The 20077-nt window shown below is 46.9% G+C and overlaps 1 protein-coding gene across 2 annotated transcripts in view; it reads left to right on the forward strand.

The window, feature by feature from the left end:
- Positions 1 to 1390, forward strand: part of LOC139296873 (cadherin-6-like) — a 38096-nt gene extending 36706 nt beyond the window's left edge. For both annotated transcript variants that reach the window (XM_070919433.1, XM_070919434.1), the window contains exon 11: positions 837 to 1390. In XM_070919433.1, coding sequence (XP_070775534.1) covers positions 837 to 1390 — 554 coding nt within the window. The remainder of the gene's footprint in view (positions 1 to 836) is intronic.
- Positions 1391 to 20077: the final 18687 nt, after the last annotated feature.

The raw sequence follows: 20077 nt of genomic DNA on the forward strand, positions 1-20077 counted from the left end.
AGAGATGTGGATATATATAATAGCCAGCAGTTTCCACTGCAGTGCAGCAGCCTGTGGCTCATGTTCAGCTGCAACAGTTCACTCAAGTGCTCGCGACCCGGAATGAACACCGGAGAAGAAGAAATTACAGCAGGGAGTGCAGACAGGGCACCGCCTTTAAGGAAGCGCGTGGTGCGACTTGTGTATTTGTACCAAAAAGCAGAGCCAAGCGGTGACGCCTGCCCCCAGCACGGCTCCTTTAGAAAAAAGCCCAATTACATTTAACATGGTGATGAAAACGCAGCCCGGAGCTGCAGTATTTCAGTAGCGCTAATATGCATGTGAATGTATTCATCATTGCTCCACCCATCGCATTACTATTTTATTTTGGTTTCTCCTCTGCGTTTGTTATCTTCCACCAGACATCTCTGCCCCCCCCCCCCCCCCCCCCCCCCCGCACATACTGTACTTCATCCATACTAATGTCTCCCCTTCTGTATGTCTATATCTTATCTCCGTATTTACCTTCGCTCTTCCTCTCAGCGTCCGTCCATCTCCCCTTCACATCACAGCTCAGCCTCTCCTGCTCCTTCGCCACCCCCCTCCCCGACCTCGACTTCCGCCTCTGCTCTGTGCTCTTTCCTTGATTTCAATTCAACCTGGCCTGCATGAGCTTAGCCAATCAAATGTTCTGCATGATCACCTACGGCTGAGCCCCCCCTCTCTCCGAAAACTCAGAAGGCCGCAGTAGAGTTCCACGTGTCGTGTCCATGTTTTACCCGCACCCTTTTGGGTGATGGGTGCCGCTCACTGTGAAATTGTCTGATCCCACGTCTCCCGGCTGTTGTCTCCCGCAGTGATCGTGGTCCTGTTCACGGCGCTGAAACGCCAGAGAAAGCAGGAGCCCCTCATCATCTCCAAGGAGGACGTCCGGGACAACGTGGTGAGCTACAACGACGAGGGCGGAGGGGAGGAGGACACCCAGGCCTTCGACATCGGAGCGCTGCGACACCCGGACGCCGCCGCCGCCGCCTTGGAGGAGTCCGCCAAACAAAGGCGCGACATCATCCCCACCGACACCCTGCTGTACCCGCCGCACCGCCGCCCGGCCCCGGCCGCCGCCGCCGGTCTCATCATGGCGCCGGTCAGCGTGGCGTCGCGGGACAACAGGGACGTGCGCGAGTTCATCAATCAGAGAGTGCTGGAGAACGACTGCAACCCGACGGCGCCGCCGTACGACTCGCTGGCCACCTACGCCTACGAGGGAGCGGGCTCGGTGGCGGAGTCGCTGAGCTCGCTGGGCTCGGCGTCATCCGAGGCTGAGCAGGACTACCACTACCTGAGTGACTGGGGGCCCAGGTTCAGGAAACTAGCTGACCTGTACGGGGCGGAGGACAGTGACTTCTCCTAACAAAGACACCACGCACTCACTTCCATTTCAGGAGACGGGCCCGGGGAAGGATTTTGACCAACGCAGAGCCGGGGACAGCAAACCAGCACAAACTCAGCGTTAGGGCTTGTGAACGTCGCTGACGAGCTTTAAGAAAACGACACGCACTCCGACACGATGAACCGAACAGACGCTGATTCCATATAATGGGATGTTTACGAACGCCACCTGATCCTTGACCTGACTTCCCCCCCACAGGAATCCGGGGGGGAAAAAAAGTCATTTTCAAAAGGGGAACTGCAGTCTCAAATATCTGACTGCGGGAACTAAATTATGTCGGAACGCGAACAACGGTGGAGCCCAAAATCCCTTCAATTCCGCCACTTGTGACCCTCTTCAAAAGGCTCATTTCAGGCCTGAATGGACTTTTGAATCACAATCGGGCAGTGTTTTGTATTGAGAATTTGACTTTTAATACTTTCAGGCTGTGCTTTAATCTCTTCCCTCGGTTACCAAATAACCATTTCGCAGAGTGTTTCTTGTGGCTTTACATGTGCCATTCAAGGCAAAGTGAGGAGGCAAGCGTTGGGGGGGGGGGGGGGGGGGGGGCAGGTCAGTCAACAAAAGCCCAGTGTAGTTATTTCAGGACTGGATCACAAACACTTACCTCTGCAGATATGAAGTGAAGAGTGCGGGGAAGACGAGTTGTTGTTTTTTCTTCTTCTTCTTCTTTTTCGACTAAGTGCCCTTCTGCTGCCCTTCGAGCTGAACTGCGGACGCCGGTAGGTTGGCTGAGACTGGAGGGGGGGGGGGCTAATGACTCTTACGTGATTTGCTTTTTTGTCCGTTTTTTTTTTTTTTGGTTTGTTTGTTGTTGTTTTTTTTTTTGCTGTCTTGTACAAAAGGACCATTCCAGAGGAGCTCAGCCCTCAGCTTGAAAAATCGCCTTCTTCGGGACACAGAGTAAAAATGACTAAATGCACTGATTTCTCTTACACAGGATTTTCTTTTTTTCTTGGGGGCGGGGGGGTGGGCAGGGACTTTTTTTTTGTGCTGCACACAAAAAGAAGATATATGTTCATGGCATCATTTCTAGATTTCTAGCTCTTGATTACGTGTATATTGTGTCAGAAACGTGGTTGAACTGAGTTATATTGGAAGTACGCTAAGTTCTATAAATCTTTCGTTTCCTTTTTTCTATAACAAAACACCACTTCAGATATACAGTTGTTGAACAGTGTTGAATACAGTATTTTCATTGAGAATGAGGGATGTGGGGAGGCCTCCCCTCCCCAGTGGAGCTGTCACTTTTTGTGAATGTTGAAGCGCCCCGAGCCAAAAGGTTGCGGTTTTTAGTCAAATAATAAAGGATCAAAAGACTACATGCAACATGGGGGGTGGGGGGGGGTGGTATTAGAGTCAACAGTCATCAGGCAGAAGATTGATACCATTCTCATATTTGTAAGGTAAGGCTTAGCTTAGCATAAAGACTGAAAAGGGGGAAACAGCTAGACTGGGCATGTGTCATTACTACATTATTACATCAGTACTCAGTCGTCATTAGTGACCAACGCAATCGCTGCAGCTGCAACGCGGTCACATTATCACATCCATAAACCCAAAAGTCAGGAGGCAGCGGAGGGCCCCGCACATGAACGGAGCCGCGTCAATTTTTTTACGACGCAGCATTAGCTCGGGATTTGGCTCGGCGGGCCGCGTTCCAATTCATTTGGACAAAAGCCGCGTTGGGGCTCATTTGTTCAGACAAAAAAGTGGCAGCCCTGCTTTCACAGCCCGATTGTGCCGTTGCTCGAATGTCTTTCAATGGCTGGCGACCTCGTTTGTCAGCTGCGTATTATTTCCTGCTCGTACCTGTTTTCTGCGATGTACCTGCACGGTTGGGGGGAATCGGATCCAAACGGTATCCTGGCACAGATTTTACTCGCTGCTTTGTCTTTGAGACGAGAAAAAAACAAAACAAAAAAAAAAAAAATAACCCAAAACAAACAGCTTCCCTTATGTACTGGTTTCTTCACTTTGTTTTGTTCAGCCCCGCCCTCGTGTCCCGCTCAGAGACGGAGGCTTTTGTTGTTAAATGTTGTATTGAAGCGACGCTGGAAGGCAGCATATTGGTCTTCTGCCTCGACGTCACAGCGGTTACAGAAGCAAAATGTCGCAATCAGCGCAATGCTGAAAACAGCATTGGCTTCCAGGTGAGGGACGAAACTACGGAGTGGAAATCAGGCCGTGATTCAGAGCGTCTTCCTGGTTTGACGTCAGGAGTTTGTGCCGTGTGTGCTTCGGCCTTCCCAGTAAGCGGCGGTTTGTTCCAGTTGTGTTTCGTGACCGTGGTCTGCTCCGGAGGCTTAAAACAAAACTGTCCACATATTTTTCATTATATTGTGATTCATTCTTTTTGTACCGAATATTTATAGGACACAAACGATGATATTCTTGGAGGGGGGGAGGTGGGGGTGGGGGTGGGGGAAAAAAGTACAGTCCAGCTTCACTATTTTTTAATGTCACTTTGGAGGTGTGAAACTCTGCTGTGGGCAGTCTACCGTCCGTATATGATGTATTATCAAGTTGTTTAATTTTACCAAAATAAACTTTTACAGTGAAAGTGTTGGGGGGGGGGTTTTTTGTTACATCCGTCTCTTCTGCTGACGTCACCCATTAAAAGCACCTGCCCTGAAAGAAAACAGCTCAACTGTCGAAAAAGTGAATTCTTAAAAATAGAGGGAGAAGTGTCCGCCGGATTCAAGTCCGACGTGTTGCGCAATTGCAATTCATGCGGCCCCGCCTTCCACCCAATGCATGCTGGGACAGACCCCAACCCCATGACCCTGAATGAGGAGACCAGGGCTCTAAAAGCTATACGACGCTTTGAGAAGCGAGGTGTTTTCCGATTCTTCTGGTTTGGAGAGGATCTGCGACCGATTGTGATGTCCAACAAATAAGACGTACTGTCCCACCTCCGGGTCTCAGAATCCACCCCAGCGGACGCTCGAGAGCTGCCAGAACAAGTCGCACAAAGTGGCAGACTGTGTGCGTTCTTTTGTTTGAGACCTTGAACAGTCGGGACATTTTGAAAAAGTGAAAGTAGGAAAACGCACAGGTGTAAATAATAAAATGAATGACGGCGGGATTCCACTTGGGTTTCAGGGTCCTGGTGCTGTGCGTGCTGGCTCACTGTCACGCCATCCTTAATGTCACGCTTGGGAGTTTCCTCCTGTGACAGGTCGAAATGTCTGCTGTGAACAAGGACTGTCAAAAACGTTTCCTTTTCTTTGTTCAAGTTTAATTGGCGTTCCACACTTACATTAAGCATTAAGTTACAGCACAGTAGCCAGTGTGCACCATATACTATTAATGTATGGGACTGGAACACAGCATCCGGCCCTATATATATATGCTCTTTTTATATGTGTTTTACTCATTTGTCATAGAGGCTCAAACCAGGCAGCGTCAGCAATGGCAATTTTGGATACACGCACCCCCCCCCCCCAAAAGCTCAGCTCGCATCCTATAGAATCGTACGGTAATGCAAATCCTGCATCTCTTTATAGGGGAGTCAAAATGTAGTTTTAGGAACGTTCTATTTTTAGTGGACCTTGTGCTTACATGGTGCAAATTCTCAAGTAGAATTTTATCTTTTATGACCCATAAAAAAAAAAAACGCACAGTAAATCCTATTTGGACGGAGGGCTGATTTGAAACCTTAAACCCGGTTCTGCTCCGACCGCTTTCACCATCTGTCAGCAGTTGACGGACAGGAGGAGACTGTGAGAGGTGCATCAGTCACTTCAGTCCAAGTTTCAGTGTGTGTGTGTGTGTGTGTGTGTGTGCGTGCATTAGTGATGACAGCCATAACTTTAACCATGCCACGAGCACCCTGCGTGCCTCCATTAGTGCTTCAGATTTTTTTTTTTTTTTTTTCCCCCCAACCCTCACTGTTAATCTTTGATGGGACTGTCATGTAAAGAGATAAAATATGACTGTCAAACTCACTAACCCCACAAAGAGCACCACACACACACACACACACACACACACACACACACACACACACACACACACACACAGATTCACTCCGAAATGCATGACCATTCATTCTTCAGGTCACGGATGGAACAAGGTGCTGAGCTGCTCCACTGGGAATACTCTGCTCTGTGTGTGTGTGTGTGTGTGTGTGTGTGTGTGTGTGTGTGTGTGTGTGTGTCCTGCAGGGCTGGGCTTTTCCCTCCGCCACGGGCACAGCACACATTGTCACCTTGCATTGGAGAAACAAGCCCGACCAAACGGACTTGTTAGGGTCATTCAAGTTATTGCTGTGTGTGTGTGTGTGTGTGTGTGTGTGTGTGTGTGTGTGTGTGTGTGTGTGTGTGTGTGTGTGTGTCAACGACGTTCTTTGTGAATAAAGATTCAAACAGGTAACGTTTGACCGTTAACACAGCACATGTCGCTCTGTTGTTCAATTTGAATACCTGGAATCATTTCATCACACTGAGGGGCTGCATGAAGGGCCAGGAGGGGGGGGGGGGGGGGACTGAGGGGCTGCATGAAGGGCCAGGAGAAGATACATAAGGACTTTTTTTCAACTGTGAATCATGCAGAGCTGCTCTAGTGGAGTCCCAGAATAAAAACACAGAGCTGGAAACGAGCATCATACAGGGCCTTTAAATGATACTTTACTCTTTGGGGGTTTTTTTGGTGTGCAGCATGAAGGGACTGCAGCCTGCGTTCTGTTGTACGGCCCTGTGTTGAGCCCTTGAACCTTTGCATACATACATGCATTTGTAAGACAACAGAGACTAATCACAGCGGGGTTTTTTTTTACCACCAAAATGGAGACTGACCTGAAAGTGCAATTGTTATTCATCAGATACCTCCTAATTAATCACACATTGTGTTATAATATTTCCCAACGATTAAAGGATTATCCCCGTGCTATGCTTATTAACCTCCAAACACGCCTTAGATTTATTGATTTATTTATTTATTTATTTTTAATGAATCTCCTCCCTCCCGCGTTGTCTTAATGAGGAGCGCGCTTAAAGACGCGCTCTGAATGATCAAAGTCAATTCGAGCTTTTCCGAAGCCGCACGTGAGGCTCCTTGAACCTTGCGCGGACCTCCAGGTTTGGTGGTGCTCTTGTGGTGCAGCAGCTCCGTCTTCACAGTGTAAATGGACTTCACTTGTGTGGCGCTTTTCAACCTTAATGGCTCCCAAAGCGATACACATGCAAAGGTGCTGGCCTCCATCGGGAGCAACTTGGGGTTCAGTGTCTTGCTCAAGGACACTTCGACATGGCCGGGGGGGGGGGGGACTGTGTATGCACCGACATGTAGGTGTAGAAACTTGTACAGTGCGTGACCGGCATCAGACCCTTAACACAGGTTAACGATTATGCAAAGACAGCGGGCGAACTGAATTTACGCGTCTTAATGCAGCGTATAAGACCGCAGATCATCACCCAATCACATCTCATCTGCACAATCAAGCTTCTTGCTCAGGCAGAAGGGTCCGAAATCCGCCCGGACTGACGGCTCTCTAGGAAGTGGGAGAGCAGAAGGGGGGGGGCGGTCAGGTGCAAGAAGTGGTGTTTTTGTTTTCAGGTGTGCTGAAATTCTTAATGGACTCCGGTAAAGATGCCAAGAGAGCAGGAGATTTTTTTTTTCAGTTCAGTGTGAAGCAGAGGAACAGAGAACAGAACAAGAGGAGCATCTGTTACCAGCAACAACAAAAAAGAAATAGGAAGGTTTGCCAGCTCAGATCAAGAAGAACCTGTTCAACTGCGCTGTTTTAATGTGGAATCATAATGAATGAACCTGAAACGCGTCAGTCTATTAAGTGATTTAGTGAAACCAAAATATTTGAACCTGCTGCTAAAATTTGATCTCCGTGGATTTGTGTTTTCACAACTATTATAAAGGTCTGACTTGATAGTTGCGTTTGAGTGAAGTTATGTGGCATGTTTGCCTTCGGTTAAAGACTTGCTGGATTTGGATTTTGGCAAAGCCTGACATCCAAATGGCCCAGTCCCTCTCCTTCTGGCTGTTGAGATAAGAAACAGGAAGCAGATGATTTTAAACATTTTTACTTCAGAGCAGACTCACTGGATCTCGCTCTCTTTGCTGAGATTCCTTCTTGAATCGGATGCACCGCAGACTTTGGCTGAGGGGAGCGGTTTGTAGGTTTTCATGCCCCATCCACGTGTCGAAGTGTCCCTGAACAAAGCAAGTAAGAACCCCAAGTGGCTCCCGATGGAGGCCAGCGCCTTGCATGGTAGCTCAGTCCCCAATGGATCTGTAAAGTGCTACATAAGTGAAGACCATTTACCATTTACATACAGCCCCCCCCCACCACCACCACCACCCCTACAGGCAGCCGATAGCCTGTATGTAGCCTAAGAGGTGACATTTCCATTCCATTCCATCTTCTGTAACCGCTTATCCTTTGCAGGGTCACGGTGCTCCTCCCTGCTTAAAAAGGTTACTGAAGGATGGGGAGAGTCACGGAAACAATGGCATGGTGACCCCTCTGTGGCAGGCAGGTGGGTGGGTGTACAAGTCCCAAATCACAGATTTGCTTCACGGGGCTTTAGGCATGAAGGACGCAGTCGTTTCCTTATGTGTGTTAGATCCCCTCGCTTTAGAAAGAAGTCGACGAAAGGATTCGAAGCGGTTTCCATCCCTTGCCTGCAGGACGCAGCAGAGAGAGTCCAATAAAGCTTCTAATCAGTTGTCACCGCGTCCATCTCGCGTCGCTCCCCCTCGCCCAGCTAATAACACACCGCTGTGCTCCGTTCCGGTCATCCCATTGATTGAGACCCACTGGATGCGCATGGCCATTTTGTTTTGGGGTTTTTTTTCTCTCCCTGGCAAAAAGGCACCCCTCTAACTCGATCAATACGCCGCTCGCTAGCTAAGTCCACCCACATAATTTTCTCCCTTCAGCCGGCGCAACATCAAAGACGAGACCTTTTCCACTGTAAAACAGAATGCTAAATGGGATTATTTCTGTGCCCTCTGTGTTCAAATCAAAAGGCGAACACACGCACACACACACACACACACACACACACTACATACATACAGTGATGCAGAGCAGATCAGTCCGTCTTTGTTTCCTGTGCTCATGCATAAGCCCGCAATCTGATTCTGACGCGGCGAAGCCAGATCTAAGGTTTGTAATGGGATGAGATGTATCTATATATGCCTAAAAAAGCCGGTGCGACACACGCGATGCTTTTATTTGGCGGTATACTGTTTCACACGCTCCTGCTGAATTTGGGATTTGGGATGTACTGTAAATTTCCTGTATTTGTCTTTGTCTGACTAAAGCCCTGAAACGTCGGGGAAAAAAAGTGCATTCGCAAGAATAGACCCTGGTATTGAAACACAATACCAAAAACGCTTGGATCACAAATACACAATGGCACGCAAATATAAAACGCCAAAGCGTTTAGCGACTGAAGAGCCAGATACGTTTTCTCAGGAGTTGGTGGAGACACCGAAAACAGAGCTTAAAAGGAGAGTCAATGTTGGACTTGCATTCAAGAGGTGGACCCGAACCCGACTCCGAATGAGTGCTTGTGTTGCTCTTCTTTTCTTTTGTATTCCGAGTAGTTTGAGCGGGCTTTGGTTGCATGCAGGCAAACACGCTGGAACCCCTAGAGATCAGCGTCTTTCTTTTTTTATTATTATTTATCTGCATTAAAATCGCCATCAGTGTAACCAGTGGCCGGTGCGTGGGAGAGGGAGCCTTGGCCCCCTGGAGGCTAAATCACCGTCAGACGACGTAGTCAACGGGTTCCCGAGAACTAATAATAATGGAGCTTTAAATTACACTGAATAGATATTTGTTCCTTTAGATTTCTCACATCTGGACTCCATTCTCTAAGGACCCGTAATATAACGGCCTGGATTTGGTTCAACCCAGGTTCATTACAAAAATCAATAGACGATCAATCATTTTGGGGGGGGTTCTAAAAGCACATTTGTCAAACAAAAATGAAAATTAAAAAAGAAATGCACTTGAAGGCCCCAAGCATTGAAGTAGAAACAAGGAAAAACAAGTCACTTGATTCAAGTCAGCCAGGTCCGGACTTGAGAGACAACTAATGGTATCTGCTTTTAGATTTCCCAGCGGAGGACACACAGTTCTCTGGTGTGTGTGTGTGTGTGTGTGTGTGTGAGAGACGGCCTCCGAGGCTAGTGGCCTCCCGTCTTCCTGCACTTCTCTGAATTCTTCATTACACTCCCGGTGCTGCCGTTTAAATTATAGATTCTAGCTGTTCGAGCAACTCTCTCTCCACAGCTGCACGTCCAACACTGTCCACCCGCTCCTGTGGAGCGTGGGAGTCCTGACCGCAGAGGATGTGTCCTGGCGCAAAGCAGTACGTGGCGTGCGACGGGGACAAAAGCCCAAAGTGCCGGAGAGCTTGTTGCCTGATTATGCGCGAAGTCCGTGACATCCCCCTGATGATGGCGCACATTTGACATCTGAAGTCTTTGTCCGTAGTTTCTTTTCTTACCAGTAAAGACGTAGCCCTCCACACCTCCACGCCGCGCGTCTCCTGCCGGTTCCGTCGGCTAGCTGGAGAAAAAGCCCATCCTCCCGGTCCCAGCCAAAACTTACACACAAGGGGAGGCAGAGGTGCGGCCCGCGTAGTAAGTGGGCAATGGATGAACCCACTACCCAATAGCCTCAGAGAGCTACACCTACGCTCATAGAATCTGGAGCTACGGTATGCAGCGAATGTTCGCTCCTGTTCATTTTGAAAGAGCAACGGCCGATGGGGAAGCTCCAACGCTCGGCCGACCAGCGGTGTGACTTCATCACCCGCTCGCTCAGTAAGTCGCAGACAGACTTCGGCATCTTTTGGGGCTGGCCCCCTGCTTTGCGGACTTCAGCCCAAATCATTTAACAGTATAACCTTGTTTCTACATCCACGGTATCGCCTAATCCTACTTAGCTAGATGTTCGGCTGACTGCCGCACAAACAGTTGGCTAATTGGTCAGTTGGTCTGTAACAGTTGGTCAGTTACAGTTGACTAATGTACGTGAACTTGCCGCCGTAGGAACAGCGGTTTACATAACCTTCCAAACGGGCCACAACTTCTGTTCATGTCTTTTTTTTTTAGAACTTGTCTTGAGACAAAAACTGTGGACACCACTTGCTCATCCTCCTCTTACATTACCAGTGGTGCTGTTTGCTAAGGAGAGGAGTAGCAGTGCAGCACACGGTGAGGGGGGGGGGTTCTTTCTTGTTTTGATGCGATACAAGAGGAAATTGTGACTTTGAAATCCATATGTTTAGGAAATAACCAATTCTGAAAAGCAACCTAAAACAAAACCATTAACCGCAACGCATTCAATTTGAGTTCTCCATTAAAGTAATCGATTCATTTAATTTAACATCATGGAAGGATGCTCCATCTGACAGCTTATTGCGCCAACAAGAAATCCATTTAATATCCATTCATGTTTTTAATTTCCTCCGTCCTCTCCTCTTTTGATGAACAACTAGCGCTTTCTTTTATCTGGCCTTATCCCTCCAGGGTCTCATTCGTGGAGACCGTTCTGTAGTAAAAAGGAAGACTGGAAGCGAAAGACACTGGTTTGTCCTTGTTTCTATGAATGGAAAAAGAGTTGTATGATATGAAAGCAAAATGCACACAATAGTGGGTAGTGCCAATCTGTTTGCAGATTCATGCGGTTCATGAGGTTGTAGTTAACTCCACATCCTTACGCTGAACTCTTGGGTATTGAATCAGTGTTACAGGCTGAATCAGTAGCTATTTGCGTTGACACTCTCCTTGCAGGCTGTCAGCTCAGTCGTCACGTACAGAGTGTTGCTTTGTGGTTAAAAGCTTGCTGAAAGACCGCAAAGGCTACAGAAATCCTGATGCGATAACTCAGATAAGTGGTCGCTGAGCTTTTAACAATGCTTAAAAGGTCTAGTTTGTACCGAACCAGCAACTGAAGGCCGAGCTTAGGCCGTTGTGTTTCTTGCTGGATTGTCTAACAGCATCTGAAACCTTAAGGCCCCATTTACACCTTGCAGTAACATGCAATCTGGACACCCTCTTCTGGGCGAGGACAAACACATGTTAATGCCGGGTGTAAATGCACGCAGAGCGATCGTGGTCGGACCGCGATCGGATTAGCCTGTCCGCATCCTGGAGGAAGTCCGGCTCGCGTTGTGATTGGATCTCAGCAGGTGTAAATGCAATCCGTACCGTGTGACCACATTCCCAAGAATAAAATCCGTAGAGCGGTGAACCAACTCCGTCTCTTCCTGCTAGCTCAGGCTGCTCAGCAAAAGTCACAAGTAGCAGCAGTAGCTAGCAAGTCTTCCCGGGGGCGGCTAGTCTGGCTCTGTTCCATAGACTGTAAAAGAGAAGTGGACGTAGCCACCGTGGCGTCACCCATTGGTTTGCCGACTCCTGTTTCGAAGCCTCAAGTTTGGCATATTGGCCGTCGCCATCTTGGTTCTTTGGAACCGGAGGTGCCAATATTTGGACCAGAGGGTGGAGCTGGGGATCTGAGCACCCGGAGGACAATATGCACGGCAAAACCGACTGCACCTGGCTCCTGGCTACGTTGTGCCAAGTCTTTTGTGAATGTAAGTGAAAAAAATGAGCAGCCGACTCCTTGAGTGTCTTTTAGTACAACCGAAGGCCTCTATCCTTGTGAATCAGAAGGTAGCCACGCCCTGATTCAAAATGAATGGCCCCGTCCACGGCACTGCTTTCCTTGACCTGAAACGCACCGAGTCTGCCAGCCCCATCCAACTAATGAGCATACTGAGATAAAGATCATAGCGTGGGCGCAGTCGAGATGATTACAGCGCTTACTGATGACGGGTGCGATAATGTTATCCAGACACTGATTGCATGTAAATACCAGGTGCAAATGGGGCCTGAGAGTGCAGAGGTGTGAGTGCAGGCAGGGGTTTGAATGTCTCGAGAATGCCGTTTCGAGAAGACGCTCATTGCCGAGAGACGGGGGAAGGCAGTGGGATACAGCCAAGAGGAGGCTGCGGCAGCCTACGACAACTGCAAGCGTGGCCATTTGGAACAGATATAAACAACTTTTGCCTTTTGACGTGCGCGACAACATTGGATATCGTAGTTTGTCTGAAACATGTTGAGGCCTTTAATGTCACAGTATTATGAGCAATGATGCGATCCCTTACCTTAAAGCGCTCTTTAAGATAGATTCACAGCTCGTGTCCGCTGCCCCCAAGTGGCCAGCAATCAGTTACCGCAGCTTTAAAAAAAAATTAAAACGTGACGACAAACCTTTTAACTGAACAAAACTACACAAATCAGCAGTTCATACGTACATACAACACGTGATTCATAATTTCCACATAGAGACGTAGAGATGAAGACGGAGCATACCCTTTTTTTTCTGCTGTATTTACCATGACGTCATCACCTGCTTCCTCTGTCAAGTAAGACTAAATCCTGCCCATTTTTTTCCCCACTCTATTTACAACTCCAAAGACACCAGAAAAGGACAACGTGGCACCGTGTTAGGTCATGCAAGGACAACTGGATAAGGCGACACGGAAGGTTGAGAAGTTGTGGACACGGTTGATAAGGCCCACTTTCTAGAGAGTTGTCTGTCAGCACTGAAGCCACTGCCAAAGCATAGGCAAATAAGAAATGTCTCTCTCCCGGGTGCTTGTTTTTGTGTTTCGCAGCCGCTGAATAGGTTTTCTTTTTCCCCTTCAGTCCTTGGTCCCCTAAGATCTGTGACAGCCTGTAGTCTGGCGAGGACTGCTGCTCTCTGATCCACTGGCTAAACACGTTCACACATCCAATGTGCTGTGTTCACAGCTGCTCTGGTGTAGCCACATAGAAAATTGGCTCAGATCAGCCAGGCCTGAAAAAGGGGTTCAGGAGTTGAGACGTGTCCAAAAAAAACCGCAGGTCTCCTCGAGGCAGCCTGTCGCCACCCGGGCCAAGCTTTTATTGATTCGTGGCATTATCTTTTTTCGTGCCTCACTTGACATCTGTGGGGCGTGGTCGAGTGTGAAACACGAGAGAGAAAAAAAAAACACACACACACATTCGGACACACACACACACGCAATGCACACTGACACTTAAAGAGGACGCACAACATCGCCCTTCTAGAATAAGACACACACACACACACAACCTCAAGTTAGTCTCTGCGTTGCACAATGTCCTGACTTTCTTATTGGCATAACAGAGCACATATGTCCACACACACACACACACACACACACTTATGTGCACATAAACACATGCGCACAACACCAGCCCACCCACTCACACTTATCCGAGGCCGTTGTGCCAGCCCTGTGTGGGCTGTGCAGCCTGAAGCCGTGTGTGCATCCTCAGGCTCCTCAGCCTCTCGCTCCGACCGCCGCATCCTCCCAAAAACGCTGCGAACCACAAGCGTCAATTCTAAAAAAAAAAAAACAATTGGGAGGTTTTTGCATTAACGAATGTCACCTGAAAAATTGTTTCCTGGGTGTTTTTTTTTTTTTTGAATGGTATTTCTGCATGAGTAAGATTCACTCAGCTGCCCAGGACATTCAGTCCTCTACTGTAGCCCATTGAGCGGCAGCAGCAGGCCACCACAACAACACCTTATATGCCGGGAGTCTTTAAGAGAGAGAGAGAGAGAGAGAGGTAAAGTGTGTTTCCTCTGGTTGTAGAGGGAAAGTGCGAGAGTTGCTGTTTGCAGTATTTGGGACGTTTGATTTGGCTTGATGCCTTGCGTGATGATGATGATGATGACGATCCCTCTGTGCAGCAGTATGAACTGCGTCGGGACAGATCAATCATTAGCATAACTGACGGCTGTTTTGCTTAAGTTGATTTATTTCAGTTGATTTGAAATCCAACAAGTGTCCGTCACTCTACGGAGCGACGCAGACCATCTGAGCGCGCTCGTGCGACGAGAGTTCAGGAATTGTGTTTGCACCCAGGTATGAGGAAATTAGCGAAATGCAGATCGGAGTCCTGCAAACCTGGACAAAGCTCAGTACTGGAACCAACCTGTCGCCCGCAGCCATCCTTTAAATCAATCCCAGACCCGTAGCCGGTGAAGGCAAAAGCTGAGGTGCCGAGGTACTGTGGAGTCAGGGGGAAGAAATAAACAGCTACGTACTGATAGGTGCCGACTGCAAAGGCAAAATGGCCGTGTCAGGTTCACTTGTGTTCCCACCCGCTCAGACCCTCCCGTTAGTCGAAGTGCACACTCCTCTCTAAAAGCTTGCGTAATGTACACACCGCTCCCACAGCTTCATTACTATTGAAGTCTTCTGACGCATCAGCTGGATTTAACAGTAATTGATTTGTGTGCTTTTCTACCCACTGGTGAGCCGCCATTTCTGTCTGTTGGTCACTAGGTGGCAGTGTGGCTACGTAGTAAATTAATAACCAGCATATTTTATGTATACAAATGTAGCGGCATGACTACTCGTCAAGAGAACGTGTGCCAAGTCATATTAGCTAAATTACTGACTAAATAATCCAAAGATCTTGCTGTTACTTTGTCATCTTGACAAGATTTACCGTATATTTTTTGGGTGGGAAAGTCCGAGTGTCTTGTCTGGCAAGTATCGGATAGGAACTTTTACTACTGAGAAGTCAGTTTGCAGATCCGGAGGGGTCTCAGCAAAAAGGTTTATTCAACAATCAAAAGTGAAGCTCAGCGGTGGTGACGTTGAAGTCATGCGACCGTGTTGTAGTTCCTTTATAGCCTAACGTTAGCTTTTTACTTCTGGTGATTCCATTTACGCTTCAAAAATCCTAAAAGTGGTTATCTCGCTGAACAAAACGTGTAAGCATCATAAACTTTTTGTTTTGCCACAGAGCTTATTTTCTGCAATAATCCAGAATCCCGTGGAACAATCCCCATTGGCTTTTAGTCGAGGTGAACCCGGGGCGACGCTAACTTCCGGGTTTGGCCTACAAAAGTATGTCAGCAGCACTCCATTGGGCATTTTTGTAATGGGGCAAACAGTTATTTATTAATAGTTTCATAATCAGCAGTGTCTTCCAATATTAAAGTTTTCAATAATGCAGTAGGTTCAGGGGACACACAGTTCAGGTTTAGGCTAACACTTAGCTTAATAGCTACAGCTAACCAACAGTCAAGTTTTTGTGAGAAAAAAAAAAAAACCCATTAACAGCCACAGACATATCCTCAGTTGAGCAATCTCTGCCAGTTCATAACCATACTGTTTTTGTGAGGCTGTAGCTATACAGATAAGCCTGATTTCTAACGGCTTCCTAGCAGACCTAGAAAATGTCACATTTTAAGTCCCAGCAGATCCCTCAACCACAGGAACCAGATCAGGACCGCCGTTCTGCAGAATACAATCACATTTGGATTCATAAATCCTGAATGACTGAACGGCATATACATTGACTTGCTATTGTGCCGACTTATTACATAAAGCTTGAGGAGAGCTTGATACTCTACCAACTTCCATGCTTAAAAATGTCCTCAGGTCTATTGGTCCATACCTGGTCTCTATCATAAATAGCTGCCTGAAATCCGGTTGTGCCCCGGCTTATTTTTGAACATGCAGTTGTTCAGCTTCTTCTGGGAAAAAAAAAAAAAAAAAAACTAACCTTGATTCATCCCTCACCCTAAACAATAGGCATATATATCTAAGCTGCCTTTTATCTAGAAAATAATTAGAGGAAGTTGTTGCCAAAGAGCTCGCTGCTGTCTCGACTTCACACAACATTTTAGATAAATTTCCGATCTGGTCTCCGTCAGAAGCACTCAGCCGAAACAGCTCTCCTCAGAGTCTCCAATGACATAATGATGTCCTCTGATGTGGGTGAACGCTCTGTTGTTGTGGTGGTGGTGCTGCTGCTGCTGCTGCTGGATCTTAGCGCAGCTTTTGATACTGCAGATCACAGCACCCTGACTGAAAGGCTCAGGCAGTGGGTGGGTGTCTCTGGGAGCGCCCTGGACCGGTTCTCCTCCTCATCTCTCAGATAGGAGTTTTTCTGTGCCGTTTCGGTCCCGACATGTCTGAAACTGCTGCTCTTTCCTGTGGTGTGCCTCAGGGTGCTGTCCTGTGTCCTATATTATTTGCTTTGTATACGCTTCTCCTAGGTCATATTATTAGCCAATTTGAAAGTATTTCACATCACTGTCATTAAGACTGAGGTCCTTATTATTGCTTCAGATAGCATAGCTTCCACGGTTGCTCCGAGTATTGGGTCCCTTTCTTGAGCTGTGCAGTCTAATCTTAGAAACCTTGGTGTAATATTGGATCAGGTACAACCTCCTCCTACCCATCCACCCCCAGCCCCCAGTCATTGCTGCCGCCCACTACCCAAACTGAATGAATTACTGTGCACTACTATAGAATCAAGATTCCGTTCATTAGTTGCAAACGGATGCGTTCAGTTCACCGCTCACAAAAAAACCCCCCAAAACCCCGGACCGTCTACAAATGGCCCAGAACGCTGCTGCAAGGCCGCTGACCGCGTCCAGCCGGACGACTCATACCGCATCCCGTCTTATCCTCTTTACATTGACTTCCCATCAAGTTTTCAGGATTCATTTTAAGGTTCTTGTTTTCACATATAGAGCCCTGCATGGTCAGGCACCAGTGGACATCTCTGGCATGCCCCATCCTTACACCACGAGGAGGTCACTTAGGTCTTCTGACCAGGGCTTACAGGTTGTCGACTGAAAACAAACAAAACAAAAGATGATTGTTTCTTTCTTTCTACTGTTTCTATGGTCTTATTTTTAACAATTCTATTATTGTGAAGCACTTATCTGAACTGCCAGAAGGAACAGAATTCTAATGTAAAAGTGATGGAAGAACCTTAGCCTTCACATCATCACAGGGGAATTCCCCCAAATGATTCGATGATCCAGTTCCCTTTCTTCCTTTTATTGTTGTCAAATTCAAGAAGACTAATTGATCACAAATTCCATCAGTCATTTAATGGGGAAAAGCCACTTTGTCCCAGATGCTTTGTTGTTCCGGAAAGTCTTGCATAGGCGGGGTCTCACAAGTGCCAAGTGGATCAGAGAATCCTCTGATTGTATTCAAAGCCTCCTGTTAACACCAAGCCATCACCCCTGCTTTCTTGCATGTCCTCCCAAATCTGAGCATTCTCCCCGCAATGATCTATGTGCACTGCTGTGCCAAATTGTCTAACAGGTGCGAAATGAGTCTTTCACAGTTTCAGCGAAGAAACGTCAAAAACAGCCTGTAACCATCCGTTGCACCATCAACGTTGACCCACATTCGGTATCCTGGCCAGAATGTAATAAAAAAAAAAAAAAGAACTACAATTCCCAAAACACGGTGATGTAAACAGAAAGTTGTTGAGATGTGCATGCCGGTTGGCTTTGCTCCGACATCACGCACACGTGGGCAACGATAACCTCACGAGATGGAGGCGGCTGCAGGTTGTAGAGCCAGACTGCAAGACCCAGGGCATGATGGGAAATGCCTGGCTGTCGCTCGGCTCAAAGAGCCGATTGGATCTTTATATTTGACCGCAAACACCACGTTTTGAAGAAAATCCTAATTTTTGTGTAATTGTGATATTTAACGCTAGATTGTGGGCAATTAGTCCCATGTTGTGCAATGAAGGTTTTAAACTGTTAACAAAACATATCTTGTGTGGTTGTTCACAATAAAGGTTATTTATATAGGACTTATTAAATTGAGTAATGACAAAATGCTTTACATACACAGACTTAAATGACTGTGCCTTTACATACTTTTTCTATGTCGGTTATACTTATTCAATTTTCAGTTCAATTCAATTGTATTTATATAGCGTCATCTCGCGACACTTTACATGTAGAGCAGGTCTAGACCGTTTCCCACCATGAGCAAGCACTATGGCGACAGTGGCAAGGAAAAACCTCGAGCAGGACCAGACTCTAGGTGGGCGGTCAATGTACGACTTCCAAGTGCTAAAATCTGCCCAGTCTTTCTCTGATTCTCCCCTCAGTTATTACGGTGGCATCGTGACACAAATAAATAGTTGTGATGATGACAAACTTAGACCAATGTGAACCTCAAAACCTCGAACCTAAAAAGCATCATCAATTCATTTGTTTTTCTGTCTGTTGCGTTTGTGAGATTAAATATGAGTCAAACCCGAACGTGGTCCGCAGACTACAGGTAGCCTGAAGAAAACGTAAAAAAAAACGCAACGATTCTCGGGTTAATTCTGGAGTTGCGGTCCTAAGCGGACTGACATGACATTAAAGGATCGACTGAATCAAAATCGCATCGTGCCTGTGTTTTCAGATTTGACCAAATGACAGTACCTAACTTCCTGTTGTGTTTTTTAGAACACCGGCGTGCACCCGTCCCTGCCCTGTCCTCCAGCTGGCAGCATACTATGGTCTGCATATTCAACGCTAGGTTCTGAGGACCAACATTTAGATTCAGACTGATATCAAGTTCACTTTCGGTACTGGATGTTTAGGGTCATAGATTTAAATGTACTCTTGGAGTTAGAACCTGAAATTCCGACGTTTTTGGCGTTTGCCTGCATTCTACCGTACGGAAGGATACAACAGGAATGTTTGTATTTTAATGAAAAGCATTTGTGCTACGAAAAAAAAAATGTAACCTCCGCTGTGCTGCCTAGTGTTGCCTCAGTGCTTGATTGTATTTGAATGAATTGGATGAACATGTACAAACAAACAAACTGTGTCGTATTTGAGATGTGAGACACTCACTGGAGCAAATCCTCTTCTTTGTCTGAAAGACAATATATCCTGGTATGTCTCTCTAACCAGAGGTGACAGCTCAAACGTTGCACCAGCACACAAAAAGTGAATCAGTCAAGGACTCCATTGAAATCAGTTCCTTTGAACTCTGATGCCTGATGTTATTTTGCAAGGGGGGGAAAAAAATGATTCAGGAATTTCCAAATCTGTCGCTCTATTCACTTCCAATCTAATGCAATCAGCAAAGCCAAGCATATCCATGCTTTCATCCTTTTGATCAGAAGGAAAAACAATTTATACTTTTTCATTTCAGAGGCAGTGTGAAATGAAAGCAGAATAAAGGCGAGTCAGTAGAAAGGGCACAAGACAGAGAGAGATGGGAAACGGTGGGGTGTTAGCGGATGGATGAAAAGCGCTGAGCAAATTTCATTAAAGTGATCCATCATAAACGTGCCCAGCACACACACACACACACACATACACAGAATTACATGCCTCAAAGAGCCACTCCGTAGCTCCTAGAAGCTGATAACTTAGTCAGGTTTTCCTGTAGAGTATAATTGAATTTAGTCCGCAGATTAAACATAAACTTCAGACCTAGAAAGGTAGTGTAGGTATCACCATGTATATACTGTACCTCATCTAAAGCAAAGCATGTATGGTGAAAGGGCTCCCATGTAAACAAACAATAGTAACTTAGAACTCAGAGGAAGGGGAGTTGAAGGGTTCGGCCAAATGAAGGCTGGGGAAGGCCATGGGCCGACCGTGCAACGTTCAGTAGTGTTAAACTAAACTAACAAAAATAGAACCTGAAAGCAGGACCAGCAACCTGAAGCCCGAAGTCAAAAGGGGGAAGAGGAGAAGACGAGAGGACGAGAGAACGCCAGCAGGGAGGGTGCTCATGGCAATATGGGACAGACTGAAGTTTTAGAACCGTCCTAGATGTCCTTTATTTCCACCGCGTATCGCTGTCTACG

The sequence above is a fragment of the Enoplosus armatus genome, chromosome 14 (genome assembly GCF_043641665.1).
Source record: "Enoplosus armatus isolate fEnoArm2 chromosome 14, fEnoArm2.hap1, whole genome shotgun sequence".
Taxonomy (NCBI): Eukaryota; Metazoa; Chordata; class Actinopteri; order Centrarchiformes; family Enoplosidae; genus Enoplosus; species Enoplosus armatus.